At 44.1% G+C, this 22,350-nt stretch overlaps 1 protein-coding gene across 1 annotated transcript in view; it reads right to left on the bottom strand.

Moving 5' to 3' along the window:
- Positions 1-2,242: 2,242 nt before the first annotated feature.
- lamb4 (laminin, beta 4) overlaps positions 2,243-22,350 on the bottom strand; it is a 97,198-nt gene continuing 77,090 nt past the window's right edge. The window contains exons 23-35 of the mRNA XM_056282362.1: positions 19,838-20,062; positions 18,953-19,170; positions 16,811-16,907; positions 11,269-11,638; positions 10,212-10,372; positions 9,078-9,280; positions 7,589-7,792; positions 6,941-7,085; positions 5,649-5,847; positions 5,083-5,218; positions 4,149-4,319; positions 3,624-3,777; positions 2,243-2,382 (exon numbers count right to left, since the gene is read on the bottom strand). Of these exons, the coding sequence (XP_056138337.1) occupies positions 2,243-2,382; positions 3,624-3,777; positions 4,149-4,319; positions 5,083-5,218; positions 5,649-5,847; positions 6,941-7,085; positions 7,589-7,792; positions 9,078-9,280; positions 10,212-10,372; positions 11,269-11,638; positions 16,811-16,907; positions 18,953-19,170; positions 19,838-20,062 (2,423 nt within the window). The remainder of the gene's footprint in view (positions 2,383-3,623; positions 3,778-4,148; positions 4,320-5,082; positions 5,219-5,648; positions 5,848-6,940; positions 7,086-7,588; positions 7,793-9,077; positions 9,281-10,211; positions 10,373-11,268; positions 11,639-16,810; positions 16,908-18,952; positions 19,171-19,837; positions 20,063-22,350) is intronic.

Here is a 22,350-nt window from a genome sequence, read left to right as displayed (position 1 = left end):
AGCAATGGCAAAATAAGCTGTTTGGCATTGGCAGAGAAGATTTGGCAAATTTTTCATGGCCGCAACCCACATACTCAGCTCTGCTGCTCATCCCACAAATGCATGTTCCTTACAAATGTGGCACCATTTAAAAGGGAAATAAACAGGCTTTCCAACGGTATATGATTTATTGCCAAGAAGCATTGTTACAACAAAGAAATAATCTACCAAGTATATATAGTATACATATATATACACATATATACACACACACATATATATATATACACACACACACACACACACACACACACACATACATATATATATATATATATATATATATGATGGATGCAGCTGTGAGATTAGATAGGCTGTTTTACTGAAAAGCAAAATAGTTTGGAGATGGATTTTGAACATACATTTGAAACAGCTCATGCAGTTTGCTTTTACTATGCAAGCACTCAGTGACATTCAGTCCCAAAGAATTTCACAGGCTGCCTGCCTTATGGTGTCATGCAACTTGTTTACTACAGAGTTTTTGTGTGTATTATGGATTAAGATAGTTACACATCTGGGTTGTTAGTCAACACGTCACACTGTGGCAGCGCATCTGCTGTTTTAAATGGCTGCAAAGCAAATGAACAAATGGACACATTCCACACACAGCAGGAAGACAAAGTGACAGTCACCGTTTAATCTTCTTACATCCATTCTGCTGGGCTGGCTGAGGCTTCCTGTGCTTAAATGTGAAAATGTAGCGTAGCTTTGTTACAAGTTATACAGGAGGCAGGAGAGGAAGTGTCATGTTACAAACAGAAGGACAGTGAGGCAGCAACTTGGAAAACGACTCTCAACCCACCTGGATGTTACAGTGGATAGCGGGGGGGGGGTGGAACGGAAAGAGAAACGGAAGGAGATAGAGACAGAGAGGGAGAGAGACAAAGGGAATGAGACAGCGAGACAGAGCGAGAGAGAGAGGTGGGAGAGGGAAGTGGAAAGAGAAACGGAAGGCGAAGGCGATAGAGACAGAGAGGGACAGAGAAAAAAGGAATGAGAGAGAGACAGAGAGTGAGAGAGAGAGACAGAGACAGATAGAGAGACGGAAAGAGGAAGAGAGAACTGGAAAGAAAGAGAGAAACAAGGAGAAGGAGATAGAGACACACAGAGAGAGAGATAGACAAAGGGAATGAGAGAGAAAGAGAGAGGGGGGAGAAAGAGGGAAATGGAAAGAGAGAAATGGGAGGAGATAAGAGACAGACAGAGAGGGAGAGAGACAAAGGGAATGAGAGAGAGAGCGAGAGAGACAGAGAGGGCGAGATGGAAAAAGGGAGAGAGAGAAACGGAAAGAAAGAAACCGAAGGAGGAGACAGCAACAGAGAGGGTGAGAGACACAAAGGGAATGAGAGAGAGAGAGAGAGAGAGAGAGAGAGAGAGAGAGAGAGAGAGAGAGAGAGAGAGAGATGGAAAGGAGGAGAGAGAAACAGAAAGAAAGAGAAATAGAAGGAGGAGATTGAGACAGACAGAGAGGGGGAGAGAGAGAGGGGGAGAGAGAGAGAGAGCGCCTTGTTACAGCTGAAGGTGTATGGTCACAGAGCGCTCTCTAGTGGGAAAATGAGAATTACATTTTGGATGTTAAGTCTCCCTAAGTTGTGACTTAAAGATGAAAATAAACATTTCACTCCAAAACCAAATGAAGACTTCCAGCTGGTGTAGATGCAAGTTTAGAAGACATTCACCAGAACCTGCTTCTATATGCATATCCAACTGAGCACAATTACAATAGATATTTGATGAATGTAAAATGTTTGTTTTTGATTTCAAAGATTGAAAAAAAGAGTCCTCCGGAAATCATTGGACAAGGGAAATGTGTCTTAGGATCCATCTAATTCTTCTACGCCTTGTGTTTGGTCTGGGGACATTCAGCACTATCTGATCATACTGACGGAGGCTACTCCAGAGTCGATGTTATAAGGCCACAGGGGGTTTACTGCTTAAGGAAGCTGTCCTGTAGAGCCATGTTAAAGCATCTTTACACAAAACTCCAAGACCTGCCTACCATTAAACTGTCTCTCTGTGTAAGAGCATCAGATTACTGCCAAAAATCTAATCAGGTTTTCTTATGACATTTTCAGCTGTTCACGTTATGAACTTTCCCCTCCCGTACTACAGCTCAAGTCAGCAGAACTGGGGTAAGAACGAAGGGTCACTCATCCTGCATTCTGTCTTCTCACTCATCTTATCTACAGGTGTTTACTGAGGGTTACAGCGTGCAGCTAATGTAGTCCTCAGCACGCTGGGCGATCTCCTTCCGCAGGACCTCCACCGCCTGCAGCAGCTCAGCCACCTTTCTGGCCTTGTCCTCTTTGTTCTGGATCAAGTCCTGGGTCCTTTTCTCCAAGTCTGACCACCAAGGCAAGGAGAGAAATTCAGAGGCTTTCCATAAGAAATAACTACAGCTACTGCTTCTGCTTATATATACTTCTCCTACCGCTGTTACTGTTACTGTAACTGTTACTGTAACTATTGTTGTTACTGTAACTTTTACTGTAACCATTGCTGTTACTGTAACTATTGCTGTTACTGTTATAGTTATTGTAATTGTTACTGTAACTATTGTTGTTACTGTAACTGTTATAGTTATTGTAATTGTTACTGTAACTATTGCTGTTACTGTAACTGTTACTGTTAGTTACTGTAATTATTAAATTTACTTCTACCACCTCTACCACTACAAGGACTGGGAATCAGCAGGTACCTCCCAATTCAAGATTACAGTGTTTCAGTGCTGATTTGATACACAGCGATTTTCCAAATATCACAATACTGTAAATATTGTGATTCAATATTATGACTTTGTAGAGGCTCCATCCCCTTATCTATGGCAAAATGCAAAAACTGCAATAATCTAGAGAAAATGCGCAACAAAACACATCTACTTTTAAACCCCATGTGATGATAAAAAAGCTTAAAACATGAGTATGCTTCCCTGACTAAACATTCAAACAATTCAAATTTAAACATTTAGAAAGCTAGAACTCATGACATCAAACCTCTCTTCATCAAATCTGCTTCAACACTGTGATTCAGGGGAAATGCTGTGATCTTAAAATCACCATGGCTTAGTATCATGATATTGCACTGAACTGGGTTTCTCCCCTCCGTAATGACTACTACTACCAATAAACTAACATTAAATCAATAATAACAATAATAATAATAGTAATAATAATAATGATAATAATAACAATAACTATTATTATCATAGTAGTGGTAGTAATAGTAGTAGCAATACTATTACACATACTAGTAATGAGAATAGTAACGATAACAATATGCCAATACTACTAATATTACTACTACTATTACTACTACCACTACTGCTACTACTAATATTACCGCTACTACCACTACAAACATCACTACTATTACTACTACTACTACTAATGAAAATGACATAATGAGTATAGTAATAGTCGTGATACTGCATGGTATTTGAACATCAATAAATGGTTTAAACTTAGTACAAAAGTACTCACAGACAATACCATAATCAAAGGGACAATAAATTGAAGGGAAAATAAGATATTTCAAGAGAACGCAACAAGCCCAATGAATGAAGGTTTCTGATCTGAGATGTTTACCTTCAATTTCTTTCAGCTTGTCCTCAAAAGCTTTCTTTATTTTCTCCGCCTCCGTGATTATATTCTTAAGCTGTTCTCTGGCCTCATCCTGCAGGGTCTGGTTTGAGTTTCTCTCCTTTAAAAGGTCAACCAGGTTCTTGACGTCCTCAAGCTCCTGTTGGACCGACAGTTCAGAGAAAAGAGAGACTCAAGTCGTCCTCAGCGATGACTACAGGTACTCTGAAAGTTGTTCAACTCATGAATGTAATTTCATATGCTTAGCAGCTTGCTAACCTTACTCAACTTTACCATCCTGAAATTCAAATTTGAATGTTGTCAACTTGTGAATGTGCTGCGTGTCAGCCATGTTTTGAATGATGCACACTGATTCCTACGCCAGCCTTGGAAAATAGATTTCCCACAGACAATAAATGGTCATGTATCTTGCAACTCCAACATCCCAACAACCAACATTTAGCATTATTTGATAAAGACTCATTGGTGTCTACGCCTGGATGACAACGGAGCCATGTAGATGTTCCTTACAGTTTGGGCATCTGTGGCATCTTCTAAGGCTGCATCTGCTGTCTCCTTGGCCTGCTTGGCTTGATCTCGATTCATCTCTGTTTTGTTCTTCAGGGCCTTGATCTCATCCAGCATGTCATCAGGACGACTGCTGCCCACATTCTTGTCAATTTTGTCTAGCTTCTCTGTAATCTGTGGACCAAATGGACGGACAGAATTCAAGTCCAACATCAGAGCATTCGGATGGATGGATAGGTAAATGGGCTGATTTTTTTATTTTATTTTGAGATACTTTATTGATCCCCATGGAGAAATTATGCTCTGCATTTAACCCATCCTAGCTGTGTAGCTAGGAGCAGTGGGCAGCCACCGTGCAGCACCCGGGGACCAACTCCAGTTCTTCTTTCCATTGCCTTGGTCAGGGGCATAGAGAGGAGTATTAACCCTAACATGCATGTCTTTTTGATGGTGGGGGAAGCAGGAGCACCCGGAGAAAACCCACCGCAGACAACGGGAGAACATGCAAACTCCACACAGAGGATGACCTGGGATGACCCCCAAGGTTAGACTACCCTGGGGTTCGAACCCAGGACCTTCTTGCTGTGAGGCGACAGCGTTAGCCACTGCGTCACCGTGCCGCCCAATAGTAACTATGATAATAATAATGATAATAATAATAATAATGATAATACATAAATAATAAAATAATGATAATTTTGATAAGTGATAGTTTTATGAATGGCTGGACAGATGTATGTATGTATGAATGTGTGGCTGCATGAATGGTTGTATGACTGTATGATTGTATGACTATATGGATGGATGAACAGACGTGACACAAATGAAAAGTGAGGGATTGGCCTTGAAAGAAACAAGCATATAAACACAAACCAAAACACTTGTGTCTGGCTGTATATGGACAACGAGAGAGAAAATGACACATTTCTATATTTACATTTTTGATTTGTTCCTTAGCCATGTCCTTGTTTCTGTTGGCGTCCTCCAGGTCATCATTGGCCTTGTCTTGAGCTTTCTCTGCATCATAAACATCTTTGGAAATGCTGCTCACATCAATGTCCTTGGTCCTTTCCCTAAAAATATAGCAGAAATATAGGAAATCCTTTAAGAAATGTTTTTTCCCCCCATCAAGGGGAAAATACCACCTCAGCTGTGTTTAAACCTGTCATTCTGTAAAAGTAGACATTTTCATGAACCTTCATAAATCTTGAGTGATAGGATGTTAAAATCAAGTTCAATAAAAATCACAATTATCTCAATTAAATCAAAATATCGTAAGTAGGTAAAATCAGATGCATTTTGCACCTGGATAACCAGACAAAAAAAATCTGGGATCTTGAGGGATAACTAAAAATCACTTGGCCCCGCCAGGTAATTTGTCAGTAACACTGGTCAAGAGGGCTTAACAGTCAATTTCAGTGGAATTATACTTAAAAAAAAAAAACAAAAAAAAACAAAAAACAGCCTTGAGGCTTTGAGAGCGGGCATGTATCATATGCTAACTTGAGATCCGTGGCTTTCTTCAGCAACTCCTTGGCTTGCTCCTTGAGCTTGGCCAGATCCTCATTGAAGGTGGTGGTGTTGGACAGCAGGTCTTTAATGTTTTTGATAAAAGTGCGGATCTCGTCTGGGGAGCCCGGCAGTTGGATGGCCAAGACATATCGGGCCACCTTCTCGATGTCCTCCGGTGGAACCATCTCATCTGTTGGGAAAGGTAACATGCTCATTCATCACTGGATTGCGTAATGTTTCTTTTTCTATTTCTTTTGGATTTCCCCCCTTTATCTCCCCAACTGTATCCGGCCAATTATCCCACTCTTCCAAGCCGTCCCGGTCACTGCTCCACCCCCTCTGCCGATCTGGGGAGGGCTGCAGACTACCAGATGCTTCCTCCAATACATGTGGAGTTGCCAGCCGCTTCTTTTCACCTGACAGTGAGGAGTTTCACCAGGGGGGACGTAGTGCATGGGAAGATCACGTCACTCCCCCCAGTTCCCCCTTCCCACATGAACAGGTGCCCCGATCGACCAGAGGAGGCACTAGTGCAGTGACCAGGACACATACCCACATCCGGCTTCCCACCCGCAGACACGGCCAATTGTGTCTGTAGGGACGCCTGGCCAAGCCGGAGGTAACACGGGGGATTTGAACTGGCGATCCCCGTGTTGGTAGGCAATGGAATAGACTGCTACACTACCTGGACACCCTAACGTTTCTTTTTCATTGCAAGAATCCAGTACTGCACCCATATGAGGCTTGCTATGGTGACAGTATGGCATCGGTACTGTGCTGTAACCTGTTATGTCAGCAGTACAGTATCAGCGTCCACAGATTTTCTGTTGAAACACAAAGTAATGGATAGGAGCACTGATATTGTTTGTCATGGTTAAGATTAAGACTGATGCACTGATGCCAGCACAAAGTAAGCTGTCCTCCAACACTATGTCCTGACAAGGTGTGTATACTTTTGCATACTTGCATACTTTGTGGACAAATCAATATGATAATGACATAATTTCCAGTGCCCCTCTATTCCTAGCACCCCTTTGATTGACAAAGCCCTTTCATTAAACATTTGACTTTGCAGTTTCCCAGAGAGTAAAGACCTCGCTGCAATAAGAGGATACACACAACATCACTTGTGTGGTTGCACAAAATACTAACAGCACCACTATAAATACTTTATTGGTCTTGCTGAAACTTTCTTTTCTCCCATATAGGAAAGTCAATATCCTCCGTAAACTACTGCCACCCCCCCTAGATTTGCAGCATGTATTTCAGAATGTCATACGAACCCATCAGGTAGTCCTTGACACGTCTGATGAGCTCCTTTGTTTCATTCTTCTCTTTCTCAAACTTCTCCTTGCTGTCATTGAGCTTGTCCTGAAGTTCTGCAGTGATGTCTTTGGTGTCCAGGGCCACCAGTTTGGCATCACCGATCTGACAGAGGGGGCAGTAGAGTGAGATTGTGAAACAGTAATTGTTGAGGCTGCCAAGTGTCTGACTGGCTCCAGAAAAAGGGGAATCCGTGACCTTATTTCTGGCTGTCAGTGTGCTGTAGAATTGCGTTTAAGATTTAAAGCCTTAAACGGTCTGGTCCCTGACTACATTTCAGAGTTCCTCCCCCTCCAGCTGGCTTCACGACCCGTAGCAGGCTCACGTTCTCTGACCATGGACTCTTGGTTGTCCCCTGTTCCAGTCTAAACATCTCTGGAACAGTCTTTCTGAACCACTCTGCTCATTTAGACTGACATGTCCATTGACATACTGCTGTGGTTTTGATCCCTTCACACCTTACCACTGATAGCTTGTGAGGCTGCTGATCACAGACTTTCTGGCATGGATGGTAAGTCACTCTAGAATACCAGAGCTGAAAAAAAACCTGAAGTCGATATAAAAAAACAACGCAGCAGTGCATCTCCCAGCTCTGTAAAGCCCATTACCTTGTTCTCCGAGTCCCGTAGTTTGCTCAGGAGGTCGATGATGTCATCTTCCACTTGGTTTGCTGTTTCTGTGGCGTTGAAGCTCATGGGGACGCTTCCTTTGCAGGTGGGACCGCCGCATATTCTCTTTCCCAGGAAGTCTTGACAAAGGCCCCCCCCACACTTTGATTTGGAACATTCCTCGTGGCCTGGTGCCCCGCAGATCTGTGTATGAACCCCACATTAAAAACTGAGTTTCTACACTGTATAAAAAAAATTTCAGGAATATACACATTCATACATAAGTATTATGGCAGGCTGTTTTACCATTAACTCATTTTAAGGTACGAAAAATCATACACTAGTACTTACTATTTTTTTGGGGGGGGGGGTTTGCCCCCTTTTCTCCCCAATTGTATCCGGCCAATTACCCCACTCTTCTGAGAGATTCCCGGTCGCTGCTCCACCCCCTCTGCCAATCCGGGGAGGGCTGCAGACTACCACGTGCCTCCTCCAATACATGTGGAGTCACCAGCTGCTCCTTTTCACCTGACAGTGAGGAGTTTAGCCAGGGGGACGTAGCACGTGGGAGGATCATGCTATTCCCCCCGACCAGGCACCCTGACCGACCAGAGGAGGCGCTAGTGTAGCGACCGGGACACATACCCACATCCGGATTCTCACCCACAGACACGACCAATTGTGTCTGTAGGGATGCCTGACCAAGCTGGAGGTAACACGGGGATTCGAACTGGCAAACTCCTGTGTTGGTAGGCAACGGAATAGACCGCTACGCTACCCGGACGCCCTCTAGTGCTTACTATTTGAACACTAGTTACTGTTGTGAAGTTATTAGTTGCTAAAAAGGATACTATTAGAAGAGTGGCAAGTGCTTTTTTAAGTTAGTTACTACTTACTAAAATAAAAGCTAGTGTTCGTTACATTGTAACTCGTAAAAGAGTGAAAAGTGACTGGTTGTAATCAAATTAGTGACTAGTGCTCATTCTACTATACCCAGTATCTAATTTTTAGCAGCTCGTGGCAGTCAGAATAGTGACTAGTGTCTCAAACATAAGGACTAAGTAACTTATGTGACCACCGCATTACAATGAACAAGTCATAAAGCAGCCTGCCATCGATGTTTGTCCCTGTCTGATCCCAGTAAAGCTTCTTCTTTCCTCAGAATAAAAACCACATCAAAACCACTTTTCCCATCAAGCTAAAGCGTTAAGTTTTTATGGAAATTTGAAAAATGTCCACAAGAAAGGCTGAACAGAAAATGTCAAGTTATTTATCAAAAGAAGCGTTGACACAACAAGAGATTTTACACTTTTACACTTCTTCTTCTAAGTATTCATCATTTTGCTTCATCCTTGCTTTAACATTCAGATGGAAGATGGCTCTTTTCATACCTAAGTTTCTCACTGCAGTATCGAACACTGATCAGGGCAACACAAAACAACCGACTCCAGCAGGACTCGACTGTTGGCGAGCACAGATTCCTGCTCACCTTTTCATTGAGGTTCAACGCGGTGAGCGCTTTGACCTTCTTCTCCAGCGAATCCATGTCTCCCTTGCTGCTGCAGCACGCCAGCTTTTTTTTGACCTCCTGACGCATGTCCATCGAATCCTCCAGGGCCTTGTTGGCCTTCCTCACCCTTTTGTCGTCTGCCATGAACTCCTTATGGAGCTTCTTAATCTCATCCGCCAGTTCTGAAGAAGGGACAATAAATCGGTGGGTCAAGGGTCATGGGCTGTGATGCGTTAGACTAGCTGTACTTACATCTAGTCATGGAATGACTGTAGTTTGGAAGTACTATTAGGGCTTTATACAGAGAAAAATGCAAAACAAGCAATCCCCCCCCCCCACCTTTTTCTCCCCAATCGAATTTTGGCCAATTACCCCACTCTTCCGAGCCATCCTGGTTGCTGCTCCACCTCCTCTGCTGATCCGGGGAGGGCTGCAGACTACCACATGTCTCCTCTGATATGTGGAGTCGCCAGCCGCTTCTTTTCACCTGACAGTGAGGAGTTTCACCAGGGGGACGTAGCGCATGGGAGGATCACGCTGTTCCCCCTCCCCCCTGAACAGGTGCCGCAACTGACCAGAGGAAGCGCTAGTGCAGCTACCAGGACACATATCCACATCCGGCTTCCCACCCTCAGACACCGCCAACTGTGTCTGTAGGGACGCCCGACCAAGCCGGTGGTAACACGGGGATTCGAAACGGCGATCCTCGTGTTGGTAGGAAATGGAATAGACTGCTATGCTACCCAGACGCCCAATAAACAACTAATTTTTACAAAGTGGACATAGTCGGTCCCTACAATACTCTAGAAGGCATAAACTATCATTTAAATTCAAAATCCAGATTTAATTTAAAATTCAATTTAAATTTACATTTTGCTCATTTAGTTAACACCATTAAATGCAATGATGTAAATGAAGATTTACATCATTGGCTATAACAATACTTATATTAGACTGGATCTGTTAACAAATATTTAATAAAGGAATACTTAAAAAATGATTGATGACAGTGAATTTGATATAGCAAAAAAAAATACACTGATATAATGAGCTGAAATAGGGTTTCTCTCATAGCCCTAGCATGTAAACACACTACACATAAAAACAGTTTACCTTCTATGTCTTCCTGATCAACAACCGGCTCATCAACAAGTTTGTTTTTCAGATTGTTCAACAGGTTCTTGAAATCACGGCGAACGTTGTCGATGTCAGTGTTGAGCAGCGAGGATGGGTCAATCAGGATTAAATTGGGGTCGATGCTGTCTTTGAGTTTCCTGTGTGGGCCGAAAAAATAGAGAAATTTATACAAATGTGTATCATCATAATTAATATAGTAAGAGCGTTGATAAATACAATACTGAGACGTATAATAGAGGGATTCCCAGCGGTGATTCTGATTATGATGTGGTTTTTTTAGGGTAAGGAGTTCCATTCTCTGTATTATGCAATAGATGGAGCAAGCCACTAACAGTGCCGAGGTTTTGTGTTTCATGGGATACAACTGTGCTAAAAATGTATGGACATATGTTAATCTGCAGTTCTCATTTGCGTTCCTGAGAACCACCTCAGTACTGCCGGTTTCCCCCCAATTTTATCCGGCCAATTACCCCACTCTTCCGAGCTGTCCCGGTCACTGCTCCACCCCCTCAGCCGATCCGGGGAGGGCTGCAGACTACCACATGCCTCCACCAATTTTCACCTGACAGTGAGGAGTTTCACCAGGGGGACGTAGTGCGTGGCAGGATCATGCTATTCCCCCCTGGCGCCCCAACCGACCAGAGGAAGCGCTAGTGCAGTGACCAGGACACATACCCACATCCAGCTTCCCACCCACAAACACGCCCGACCAAGCTGGAGGTAACACGGGGATTTGAACCGGCAATCCCCCCTGTTGGTAGGCAACGGAACAGACCACCACGCTATTGCTGGTTTTCTATTCTGCCAGGTAGTTTATTACGTTCATCTGGTGTTCCAGGTCTAAAGTCTTGATTAGCTGACTGCATACCTGACAGGATAGAGAACCAGCAACACTGGGGAGGAACTTGAGAACTGGGATCAGGAAACGTTGTTTTAATGGAGGGTGCTTTGGGTAACAGTGCCAAGCAAATAGCCATGGGTTATTCATATCTCAGCTTGATAAATTACATACACAAGCTGCATAGCAACATACCCAAGCTTCTGAAAGAGTTTCTCCACCTTCTCCACCTTTGGAACCGACTGCCCCGTCAGGTTGACTAACCAATCCAGCTTGGAGTGCATCTCCAGCATCCGTTGCCACCGGTAACTGTAACCAGGCTGCAACTGGTCACCATGGCGAGGGATGAAAGTACGCATCCTCTGGGCGGCGTGCTGGACATCGGTGACATTTTCAACCCAGAGGGTTGCGCATGAGTGGCAAGGCGTGCAGGCGGGGAAGGTCGAGTCGTACCCCGGGGCACACTCGTCGCAGAAGATGCCCGTCACGCCCAGCCGACACAGGCACTCGCCGGTGTCTGTGTTGCACGCCGGCCGCTCAGTCCCTTCCATGTTACAGTCACATGCTAAAAATGAGATCAGATGAGATGAAACAGAGGTTGAGTCATTGCAATATCCCAGAATTGGGTCTAGTAGCTAAACACAGAACTGATAAAAAGCATTTGAAATAATAGCAAATTACAACAAATGTGCATTGTTGGATATACACATAATGTAATGTACCATATAGATAAGCAAGTATCGGTATCAGAATCATCCATTCATCCATTATCCGAACCGCTTATCCTGCTCTTGGGGTTGTGGGGATGCTGGAGCCTATCCCAGCAGTCATTGGGCGGCAGGTGGGGAGACACTGGACAGGCCAGACCATCACACAGGGCCGACATACACACATTCACACCTAGGGACAATTTAGTATGGCCGATTCACCTGACCTACATGTCTTTGCACTGTGGGAGGAAACCGGAGGCCACGGAGGAAACCCACGCAGACATGGAGAGAACATGCGAACTCCACACAAGACGACGACCCGGGACGACCCACCAAGGTTGGACTACCCTGGGGCTCGAAGCCAGGACCTTCTTGCTGTGAGGCGACTGCGCTAACCACTGCACCACCATGCCACCCGTATCAGAATCAGAAATTATTTTATGTATAGCTAACTATATACATTATCAGATTTACAGATATAGTTATTTAATGCATGACATAATAATATTACCTAAGTACACAACTGTATCAAAACGCACTAATGCACTTTGGAGGAACACTAGATCCACAAACAAATGGACCCTTCCCAAAATCAGCTGTGAACAAACTGCATGTCACATTGTTTAACTGCACAAAAAAAAATCAGTATAGTGTGTAGAGTGGTTTATAAAGTCTACTGGTTATTGAATATTTTGATCTCTCATTTTGTAGTGTACCATTTGTGTCAGTGAGTCAAGTGGAACTCTCTTAGATATGCGTATGTAGTATGTCCCTGCATCAATGTACACCTTCCCATAAAAAAAAAAGTATGTACACACACACATACATATACACACACACACACACACACACACATATATATATATATATATATATACACATATACATATACACTACCGTTCAAAAGTTTGGGATCACATTGAAATGTCCATATTTTTGAAGGAAAAGCACTGTACTGTTCAATGAAGATAACTTTAAACTAGTCTTAACTTTAAAGAAATACACTCTATACATTGCTAATGTGGTAAATGACTATTCTAGCTGCAAATGTCTGGTTTTTGGTGCAATATCTACATAGGTGTATAGAGGCCCATTTCAAGCAACTATCACTCCAGTGTTCTAATGGTACAATGTGTTTGCTCATTGGCTCAGAAGGCTAATTGAGGATTAGAAAACCCTTGTGCAATCATGTTCACACATCTGAAAACAGTTTAGCTCGTTACAGAAGCTACAAAACTGACCTTCCTTTGAGCAGATTGAGTTTCTGGAGCATCACATTTGTGGGGTCAATTAAACGCTCAAAATGGCCAGAAAAAGAGAACTTTCATCTGAAACTCGACAGTCTATTCTTGTTCTTAGAAATGAAGGCTATTCCATGCGAGAAATTGCTAAGAAATTGAAGATTTCCTACACCGGTGTGTACTACTCCCTTCAGAGGACAGCACAAACAGGCTCTAACCAGAGTAGAAAAAGAAGTGGGAGGCCGCGTTGCACAACTGAGCAAGAAGATAAGTACATTAGAGTCTCTAGTTTGAGAAACAGACGCCTCACAGGTCCCCAACTGGCATCTTCATTAAATAGTACCCGCAAAACACCAGTGTCAACATCTACAGTGAAGAGGCGGCTGCGGGATTCTGGGCTTCAGGGCAGAGTGGCAAAGAAAAAGCCATATCTGAGACTGACCAATAAAAGAAAAAGATTAAGATGGGCAAAAGAACACAGACATTGGACAGAGGAAGACTGGAAAAAAGTGTTGTGGACGGATGAATCCAAGTTTGAGGTGTTTGGATCACAAAGAAGAACGTTTGTGAGACGCAGAACAAATGAAAGATGCTGGAAGAATGCCTGACGCCATCTGTTAAGCATGGTGGAGGTAATGTGATGGTCTGGGGTTGCTTTGGTGCTGGTAAGGTGGGAGATTTGTACAGGGTAAAAGGGATTCTGAATAAGGAAGGCTATCACTCCATTTTGCAACGCCATGCCATACCCAGTGGACAGCGCTTGATTGGAGCCAATTTCATCCTACAACAGGACAATGACCCTAAACACACCTCCAAATTGTGCAAGAACTATTTAGAGCAGAAGCAGGCAGCTGGTATTCTATCGGTAATGGAGTGGCCAGCGCAGTCACCAGATCTGAACCCCATTGAGCTGTTGTGGGAGCAGCTTGACCGTATGGTACACAAGAAGTGCCCATCCAACCAATCCAACTTGTGGGAGCTGCTTCTGGAAGCGTGGGGTGCAATTTCTCCAGATTACCTCAACAAATTAACAGCTAGAATGCCAAAGGTCTGCAATGCTGTAATTGCTGCAAATGGAGGATTCTTTGACGAAAGCAAAGTTTGATGTAAAAACAATCTTATTTCAAATACAAATCATTATTTCTAACCTTGTCAATGTCTTGACTCTATTTTCTATTCATTTCACAACATATGGTGGTGAATAAGTGTGACTTTTCATGGAAAACACAAAATTGTTTGGGTGATCCCAAACTTTTGAACGGTAGTGTACATACAGTGCATCCGGAAAGTATTCACACCCCTTCACTTTCCCCACATTTTGTTATGTTACAGCCTTATTCCAAAATGGATTAAATTCCTTTTTTTTCCCTCATCAATCTACACAAAATACCCCATAATGACAAAGTGGAAAAGGTTTTGTAGAAACTTTTGCAAATTTATTAAAAATAAAAAACTGAAATATTGCATGTACAGAAGTATTCACACCCTTTGCTATGACACTCAAAATTGAGCTCAGGTTCATCCTGTTTCCACTGATCATCCTTGAGATGTTTCTACATCTTGATTGGAGTTCACCCGTAGTAAATTCAATTGATTGGACATGATTTGGAAAGGCACACACATGTCTACTATATATAAGGTCCCACTGTTGACAGCGCATGTCAGAGCAGAAACCAAGCCATGAAGTCAAAGGAATTGTCTGTGGACCTCCGAGACAGGATTGTATCGAGGCACAGATCTGGGGAAGGATACAAAAAAATGTCTACAGCTTTGAAGAGCACAGTGGTCCCCATCATTCATAAATGGAAGAAGTTTGGATCCACCAGGACTCTTCCTAGAGCTGGCCGCCCAGCCAAACTGAGCAATCGGGGGAGAAGGGCCTTGGTCAGGGAGGTGACCAAGAACCTGATGGTCACTCTGACAGAGCTCCAGCGTTCCTCTGTGGAGATGGGAGAACCTTCCAGAAGGACAACCATCTCTGCAGCACTTCACCAATCAGGCCTTTATGGTAGAGTGGCCAGACGGAAGCCTCTGCTCAGTAAAAGGCACATGACAGCCTGCTTGGAGTTTGCCAGAAAGCACCTAGAGGACTCTCAGACCATGAGAAACAATAGCTCTGATAATGACTCCAAAGAGGATAAATATCTGAGTTTCATCACCAGCCAGTCAGACTAGCTTGGTCTAGTCAGAAAGGCAAGAACTGAGGAAGCCTCTTGGATGAGAGGCGAAACGTCTTCACGGATATATACCAAGTCCAGTTGCACTCGATTCAATTCCTTTGGATAACCATGACCTGGATGAATGAGAACATTCACAGACATGAGAAACAAGATTCTCTGGTCTGATGAAACCAAGATTAAACTCTTTGGCCTGAATGCCAAACGTCACGTCTGGAGGAAACCAGGCACCTCTCATCACCTTGCTAATACCATCCCTACAGTGAAGCATGGTGGTGGCAGCATCATGCTGTGGGGATGTTCTTCAGCGGCAGGAACTGGGAGACTAGTCAGGATCGAGGGAAAGATGAATGGAGCAAAGTACAGAGAGATCCTTTATAAAAACCTGCTCCAGAGTGCTCAGGACCTCAGACTGGGGCGAAGGTTTACCTTTCAACACGACAACGACCCTAGTACACAGCCAAGACAATGAAGGAGTGGCTTCGGGACAAGTCTGTGAATGTCCTTGAGTGGCCCAGCCAGAGCCAAGACTTGAACCCCATTGAACATCTGTGAAAAGACCTGAAAATAGCTGTGCAGCGACGCTCCCCATCTAACCTTACAGAGTTCGAGAGGATCTGCAGAGAAGAATGGGAGAAATACCCCAAATATAGGTGTGCCAAGCTTGTAGCTTCATACCCAAGAAGACTTGAGCTGTAATCGCTGCCAAGAGTGCCTCAACCAAGTACTGAGTAAAGGGTGTGAATACTTATGTACGTGCAATATTTCAGTTTTTTATTTTTAATAAATTTGCAAACATTTCTACAAAACCTTTTTCGCTTGACATTATGGGGTATTGTGTGTAGATTGATGAGAAAAAAAAGGAATTTAATCCATTTTGGAATAAGGCTGTAACATAACAAAATGTGGGGAAAGTGAAGGGGTGTGAATACTTTCCGGATGCACTGTATATACGTATATATTGATATATTGTAACGACCACGGATAAGTAGACTCGCTAGCCCTTGGCTAACGGGTCGGACCCTTTAGTCGACTGGTTAACATTGTCGCCCGTGGTGCGGGAGATCCGGGTTCGCGTCCTGGCTGCGGCAGTTCTCAGACTGTGAAGCGTGTCCCCGCGCTTCAGCATATCAGCTCCCTCATGCCTCTGGGCGCACGCCCTTCCGATGGCCTCATGGTCTCGCCATCCCACTTCTGACATCAATGCAGCGAATTTGGGGGGGCAGCCCGGGACCGCCATAGCCGGGACGCGAATCAGGATCTCCCGCATCGCGGGCAACAACGTTAACCAGTCGACTAAAGGGTCTGACCCGTTAGCCAAGGGTCAATGTGTCTACTTATTCGTGTATGTTACACTGCCCCCTTCTTTCGGGAAGGGCGTCCCCAGTCCGAGAACTGCCGCAGCCAGGATGCGACCCCGGATCTCCCACACCACAGGCGATAACGTTAACCAGTCGACTAAAGCCAAACCCGTTAGCCAAGGGCTAGCGAGTCTACTTATCTGTGGTCACACACTGGGGTTCTTTTTCTTCATTTAAGTAATTTAGACCCCGTGAAATAAACAGACTAGTGTACCTTCTGAGCAAATGAATGAATGGGCTGAGCTTACAGATACACCGGAGGTCAGGATTTCCAAAGTGGTTTTCTCCACATTCATCACACTGCCTTCCCCCAAACTGCAGACGACACCGGCACTGTCCAGTCACCTGGAGGAAACATACAGGGATCAGTTAGTTCCATGATGAAAATATCAAAAGTAAGCTCAGATAATGAGTCAATCATAACAGTGTTTTTCTCAGTCATCTACCTTCCCATACCCACCTTAAGACCCTACCTGTTAAAATGCACAATCCTTTGTATTAATTATGTCGCAGATAGCAGATATCAGGAGTGGAAAAAAAACCCCAGTACATTGCAGTCCTTTACAAAACAATTTCCTTCTTTTGAAAACAGAATCAGTCACACCTACACACTTGTTTTTTCCATAGAAATTAAACTGGGAGAACAACATGATTCCCTCATGTTTGCATTGCTCTTGGAACCGTATGGGATTAAAATCACAGCAAAACTGTGTAAGGTTAAAACTAAGACATAAAAGGTTAAAACCAAGAGGTGAAATGTTAAAACTAAGATCAAATATCTGTAATAACGGATTAATACTCAGAATATTTGCAGTGTAGTATACACAGTGTTACAAAACTTCCACTTCAGAGTTTCTGAAATTGCTTTGCATAATTTCAACATACTCCTCGCAGTGACTTAACACATGCCTTACAGAATATGAGATCTGGCCTTTGCAGCTTTGCATGCTGGGGTTCCTGACAACATGCTAACAGCAAATGAACAGCTCAAAACAACCTGAACCAGCCTGGGCAGAAACTATTGGAGGGTCAACTAATCGTGTGCACTACAATGAAATGTTGCCAATCAACCTCCTTACCGATGGAAACATTTTACTTTGGAAATGTGTTTGTTGACTGGTTACATTTTGTTGAAGTACACACAATTGATTGTACTTCAAATATACAATGTCCCTGTTTTGAGTTTGTGATTATTTGGCTAAAGATTTCTCTATCTGCCTTTTATATGGCTTAAGGTTATCTCTCCCTCGCGGCAACCAAAAACAACTTTATGCAAATGAATTTGTGATGACATCATCAATATGCAAATGGAACATGACATCATATGGTGAGCTTTGGAGCTAGTGCTAACTACTTTCATTGTAAAAGAGTTGGCAACACTGATTGCAAGTAAAAGAAATTCAAAACTTAGTTTTAAACTTTCAAATCTTCATTGTAAACTTCCAGATCAACCTTCCACATCATATTCAACTCCTCCCTTCCCTGGTTTTAACCTTACCAAGTCTGTCTGCCATTTTAACACACAGACCTACCAAGGAATGAACCAATCAGCTGGGAAGACAGCTTTTTCCCCCCTTTTTCTCCCCAACTGTACTTGGCCAATGACCCCACTCTTCCAAGCCATCCCGGTTGCTGCTCCAGTCCCTCTGCCGATCCGGGGAGGGCTGCAAACTACCACACGCCTCCTGATACACCAGCTGCTTCTTTTCATCTGACAGTGAGGAGTTTCGTCAGGGAGACGTAGCGCGTGGGAGGATCACGCTATTCTCCCCAGCCCCCCCCCCCCAAACAGGCACCCCAACTGACCAGAGGTGGCACTAGTGCAGCGACCAGGAAACATACCCACATCCGGCTTCCCACCTGCAGTAACGGCCAATTGTGTCTGTAGGGACGCCCATCCAAGCTGGAGGTAACGCGGGGATTCGAATCGGCGATCCTCGTGTTGGTAGGCAACGGAATAGACCACTATGCTACCCGGACGCCCCAGTAACTTCATTTTGGTAACTTCATTCTGGATTGTTATAGATCTCTGAAATTGGGACCACATTAATGTGTTTTTGTTCTGACCTAAATATGTCACCGATATATTTGATTATAACATAATAACTATTTCTGCAATGCCTAGTAAGTCACAACAGTAATAGATCCAATCCATCCATCCATCATCCAAACAGTTTATCCTGCTCACAGGGTCATGGGGATGCTGGAGCCTATCCCAGCAGTCATTGGTCATCCGTTTGAATTTCATTGGAATAGCCTATGATACTGCATCATTTAAATATGGCCGCCATCTGGAGTACCAGCCAAACTGACAGCATTGAACAGAAATACCCATCTTACCCATTCACACTCTGCAAACTATTCTACCCAGCAGAGTCTGGAGCTCTTGCCTTATCACATATATTGTTGAGAGAGTTGGTGGGATCACAGTTGCAAGGCTGGCACCCTGACGCCCCACCGATGTTCCAGTATCCATCATCGCACTTGTTGCAGAGTACGCCCACGGCGCCGGTCCTGCACGGGCACTGCCCCGTCCTGGGATCACAGAAACACGGACTCCCCAGGGGACACTGAACAACCTCGGTACCTCGGCGGTCACAAGAGCATTCTGAGAAACAGATCCAGTCTTTTGTCAGCCTAATGTCAGGTGACTCTGTGGTATTTCTGATTTCTGGTTTTAGTAAGTAGAAAAAAAGCACTGGTTGACAGAGTGGACATCTGGGAAGTGAGATGTAGGAATGCAATTGCAGTTTTCTATGCACACGCATGCATGCACACACACAGGTTTCTAAAATTTTATGTCAAGAGAACATTTAACATATGGTCATGCAGCATGAAAACTAACAAAAACTAGCAAAAGTTTTAAAAAAATCACTGACTCACTGATTCAAGTAAACAAATGTTTACTCAAATTTTAATTAATTTCATTAACTGAATTGGAAATAACTTTTACAAATAATTTTCCCCCTTTACTTTCCTGGAAATTATTTCTGAGCAAACATACTCTTGTCCAGAAATAGTGCTCTCGAACACAGTCACACTTGGGAGCTACTCACTAAATCCAGTTTTCTATTCATGGCTACCGGGAGCTGCCCAGTATAACCATAGTTTGCTAGTTGAGGGGGACTAGTTCAAGTTCAAGTGCCCATTCGCAGCCTATGTGAGTGGGAAAGAGGTACCTAGATATCTGAGCCCACCAAAGGTCACCAATCAGTGACCTTTCAGTTCTAAGCCCACTTCTCCAACCTCCTGGCTGCTAATGTCATCATTTTCACCTTTGCAGGCCTGACCCAGGGCATCTCCGTAGTGGCCTGGCTTGCAGGTTTGGCAGTTGGGTCCTTGTGTGTTGTGGAGGCAGCGTAGACACTCTCCCGTCACGCTGTTGCACGATGCACGGTCATCCGGGTCGATGTTGTTGCTACAGGGACACTCCTCACAGCGGGCTCCTGGTACCGTCAGGTTGCCGTAATAACCAGGGGCGCAGCTGTCACACTGAGGACCTGAGATAATCGCAGCCCCAGTTAATGTATTTTCCACGTAAGGGATTTGTTTTTGTGAAATCTGTGGAGAAACTTGTTGATGACTGACATGATACGAGGACAACAGGAGCTAGCACTAAAAAGCAGTGCATGAACTACTACGACTGGGTGGGATGCTGGGTATATTGGGAGAAGGATGCTGAGAATGGAGCTGCTAGGGAAGAGGAAAAGAAGAAGGCCAAAGAGCAGGTATATGGGTGTGGTGAGGGAGGACATGCAGGTGGCTGGCATGACAGAGGAAGACGCAGAGGACAGGAAGAGATGGAAATGGATGATCTGCCGTGGCAACCCCTAACAGGAGCAGCTGAAAATAGTAGTAGTAGTGCATGAACATTGAGTCATTATCGATTATATGTTTACCCCATATTTATGGTCATGAGGGCTCGAGTTGTCCCAAGCATTGGACCAAAGGCAGCTGGAGACACCCTGAGTAGATTGCTGGCCTATCGCAGGTTATAGTTTCAAAAGACTAGACAGACTACTAGCACTTACTGGACATGCGGATTATTAGTGGCAAATAAGTTTCAGCTTTGCAACCATACTGCCCCTGGAACCCAATGACTTTGGTTTCCCGGACACTGCCCGGCAGGTCATGGGTATAACACCGCCGGATTGCCGCCGTCGGCATTGTTTATAGTCAGAACTATGACAGTATTTGCCACAAATCATCTGAATTTCCCCTAAGTGCTCGTGGTCTGTCTAGTGTTTTGAAACTATAACCGCTTCAATGCAAATGATTCTGACAGCGAAATTGACACTGGTGTCAGAAGTAAGACAGGCTGCTATAGCGGGCTACAGCGTGGCAGACAGCATTGAAAAGTCTTGCGTACGCTACAGAGATGTCAACCTTAAGATTAATAAATGGACCTGAGGTTGAACATCGGTGAACTTTCCCTTATATCTGCATAAACAAACATTTAGCCTTATTGACTGTTATTGTGCATGACCTCTGTGTTAGTGTCTTTCTTCTTCTGTTGAAACCAAGGATCAGACCCATGTGTTGTGTTGTGTTACTCATGTTTTCAGTTCCCCACACCAATGTGTTTGCAACACTAAAACTTGCTAGTTAGTGCTAACAGTGGTAATAATTATTGTAATATAAACGTTTTCTGTGGACTTGCATTGTGGACATTTGCGAAACAATTTTGGGTGCAATAACCTTCCAACTGTCGGTATGGTATGTTGCTGTTAACTTCTGTTGTTTGACATCTTTTTGTCTTCGGTCAGTGAATTAAAGAATCTTTTGCTTTCCAACCAAAATGGCACTGAGGTGATGCAGAAATTTTGAATTTATTTGATTAAACTTGACATCCTTTGAAAAAGTTCTTTTATATGCATGCGTTATGTAGTAAAAGAGTGCTCTGACTGAAAGCAACAGAGGGAGCAGGGAGGTTTTCAGTGTCTTGACGGGACACTGACAGCAAATGGGAGCGCTATTCATTGACTAATGTGCTGATCAATCACAGGATTTTTCAGTTAGGAGCAGATCTGTCTTACCTCGTCTAATGGACCAGCTTTTTGCTAAATCTGTTCTGTTCAGGAACATAGAAGGTAAACAAAACAATGGAAAAACCATGTGAGAAGGGACTTCAACTTTTTTTTTGGCCCCCCCCTCCCACCTTCCCCCTCTTTTTCTCTCTAATTGTACTTGGCCAATTACCCCACTCTTCCAAGCTGTCCCAGTCACTGCTACACCCCCTCTGCTGACCCGGGGAGGGCTGCAGACTACCACATGCCTCCTCCAATACATGTGGAGTTGCCAGCCGCTTTTTTTCACCTGACAGTGAGGAGTTTCACCAGGGGGACGTAGAGTGTGGGAGGATCACGCTACCCCCCCCCCCCCCGAACAGGTGCCCCCGAATGACCAGAGGAGCAGAGGAGGTGCTAGTGCAGCGACCAGGACACATACCCACATCCGGCTTCCCACCCACAGACACGGCCAGTTGTGTCTGTAGGGATGCCCGACCAAGCCGGAGATAACACGGGGATTCGAACTGGCGAGCCCTGTGTTGATAGGCAATGGAATAGACTGCCATGCCACCCGGATGCCCCAGCCAGTCACCAGATCTAAACATCACTCAACCTTTATGGGTTTTTTCCATAGTGCAGAGTGCAAAGTAAATATCCATCTCTTGAATCCCTCAAAAGAAACAGACCATCCTTCGTCAAGAAGGTCCAGTCTCCCACATGGTTCCTGACTTGTTTGACATGTCATGTCATCCATGACCGATGCTGATCTGGTGGTAAAG

This window comes from Lampris incognitus, chromosome 6 (assembly GCF_029633865.1).
Source record: "Lampris incognitus isolate fLamInc1 chromosome 6, fLamInc1.hap2, whole genome shotgun sequence".
Taxonomy (NCBI): Eukaryota; Metazoa; Chordata; class Actinopteri; order Lampriformes; family Lampridae; genus Lampris; species Lampris incognitus.
Note: the sequence above shows the minus strand (reverse complement) of the source record. Positions and strands in the feature narration are given on the sequence as shown.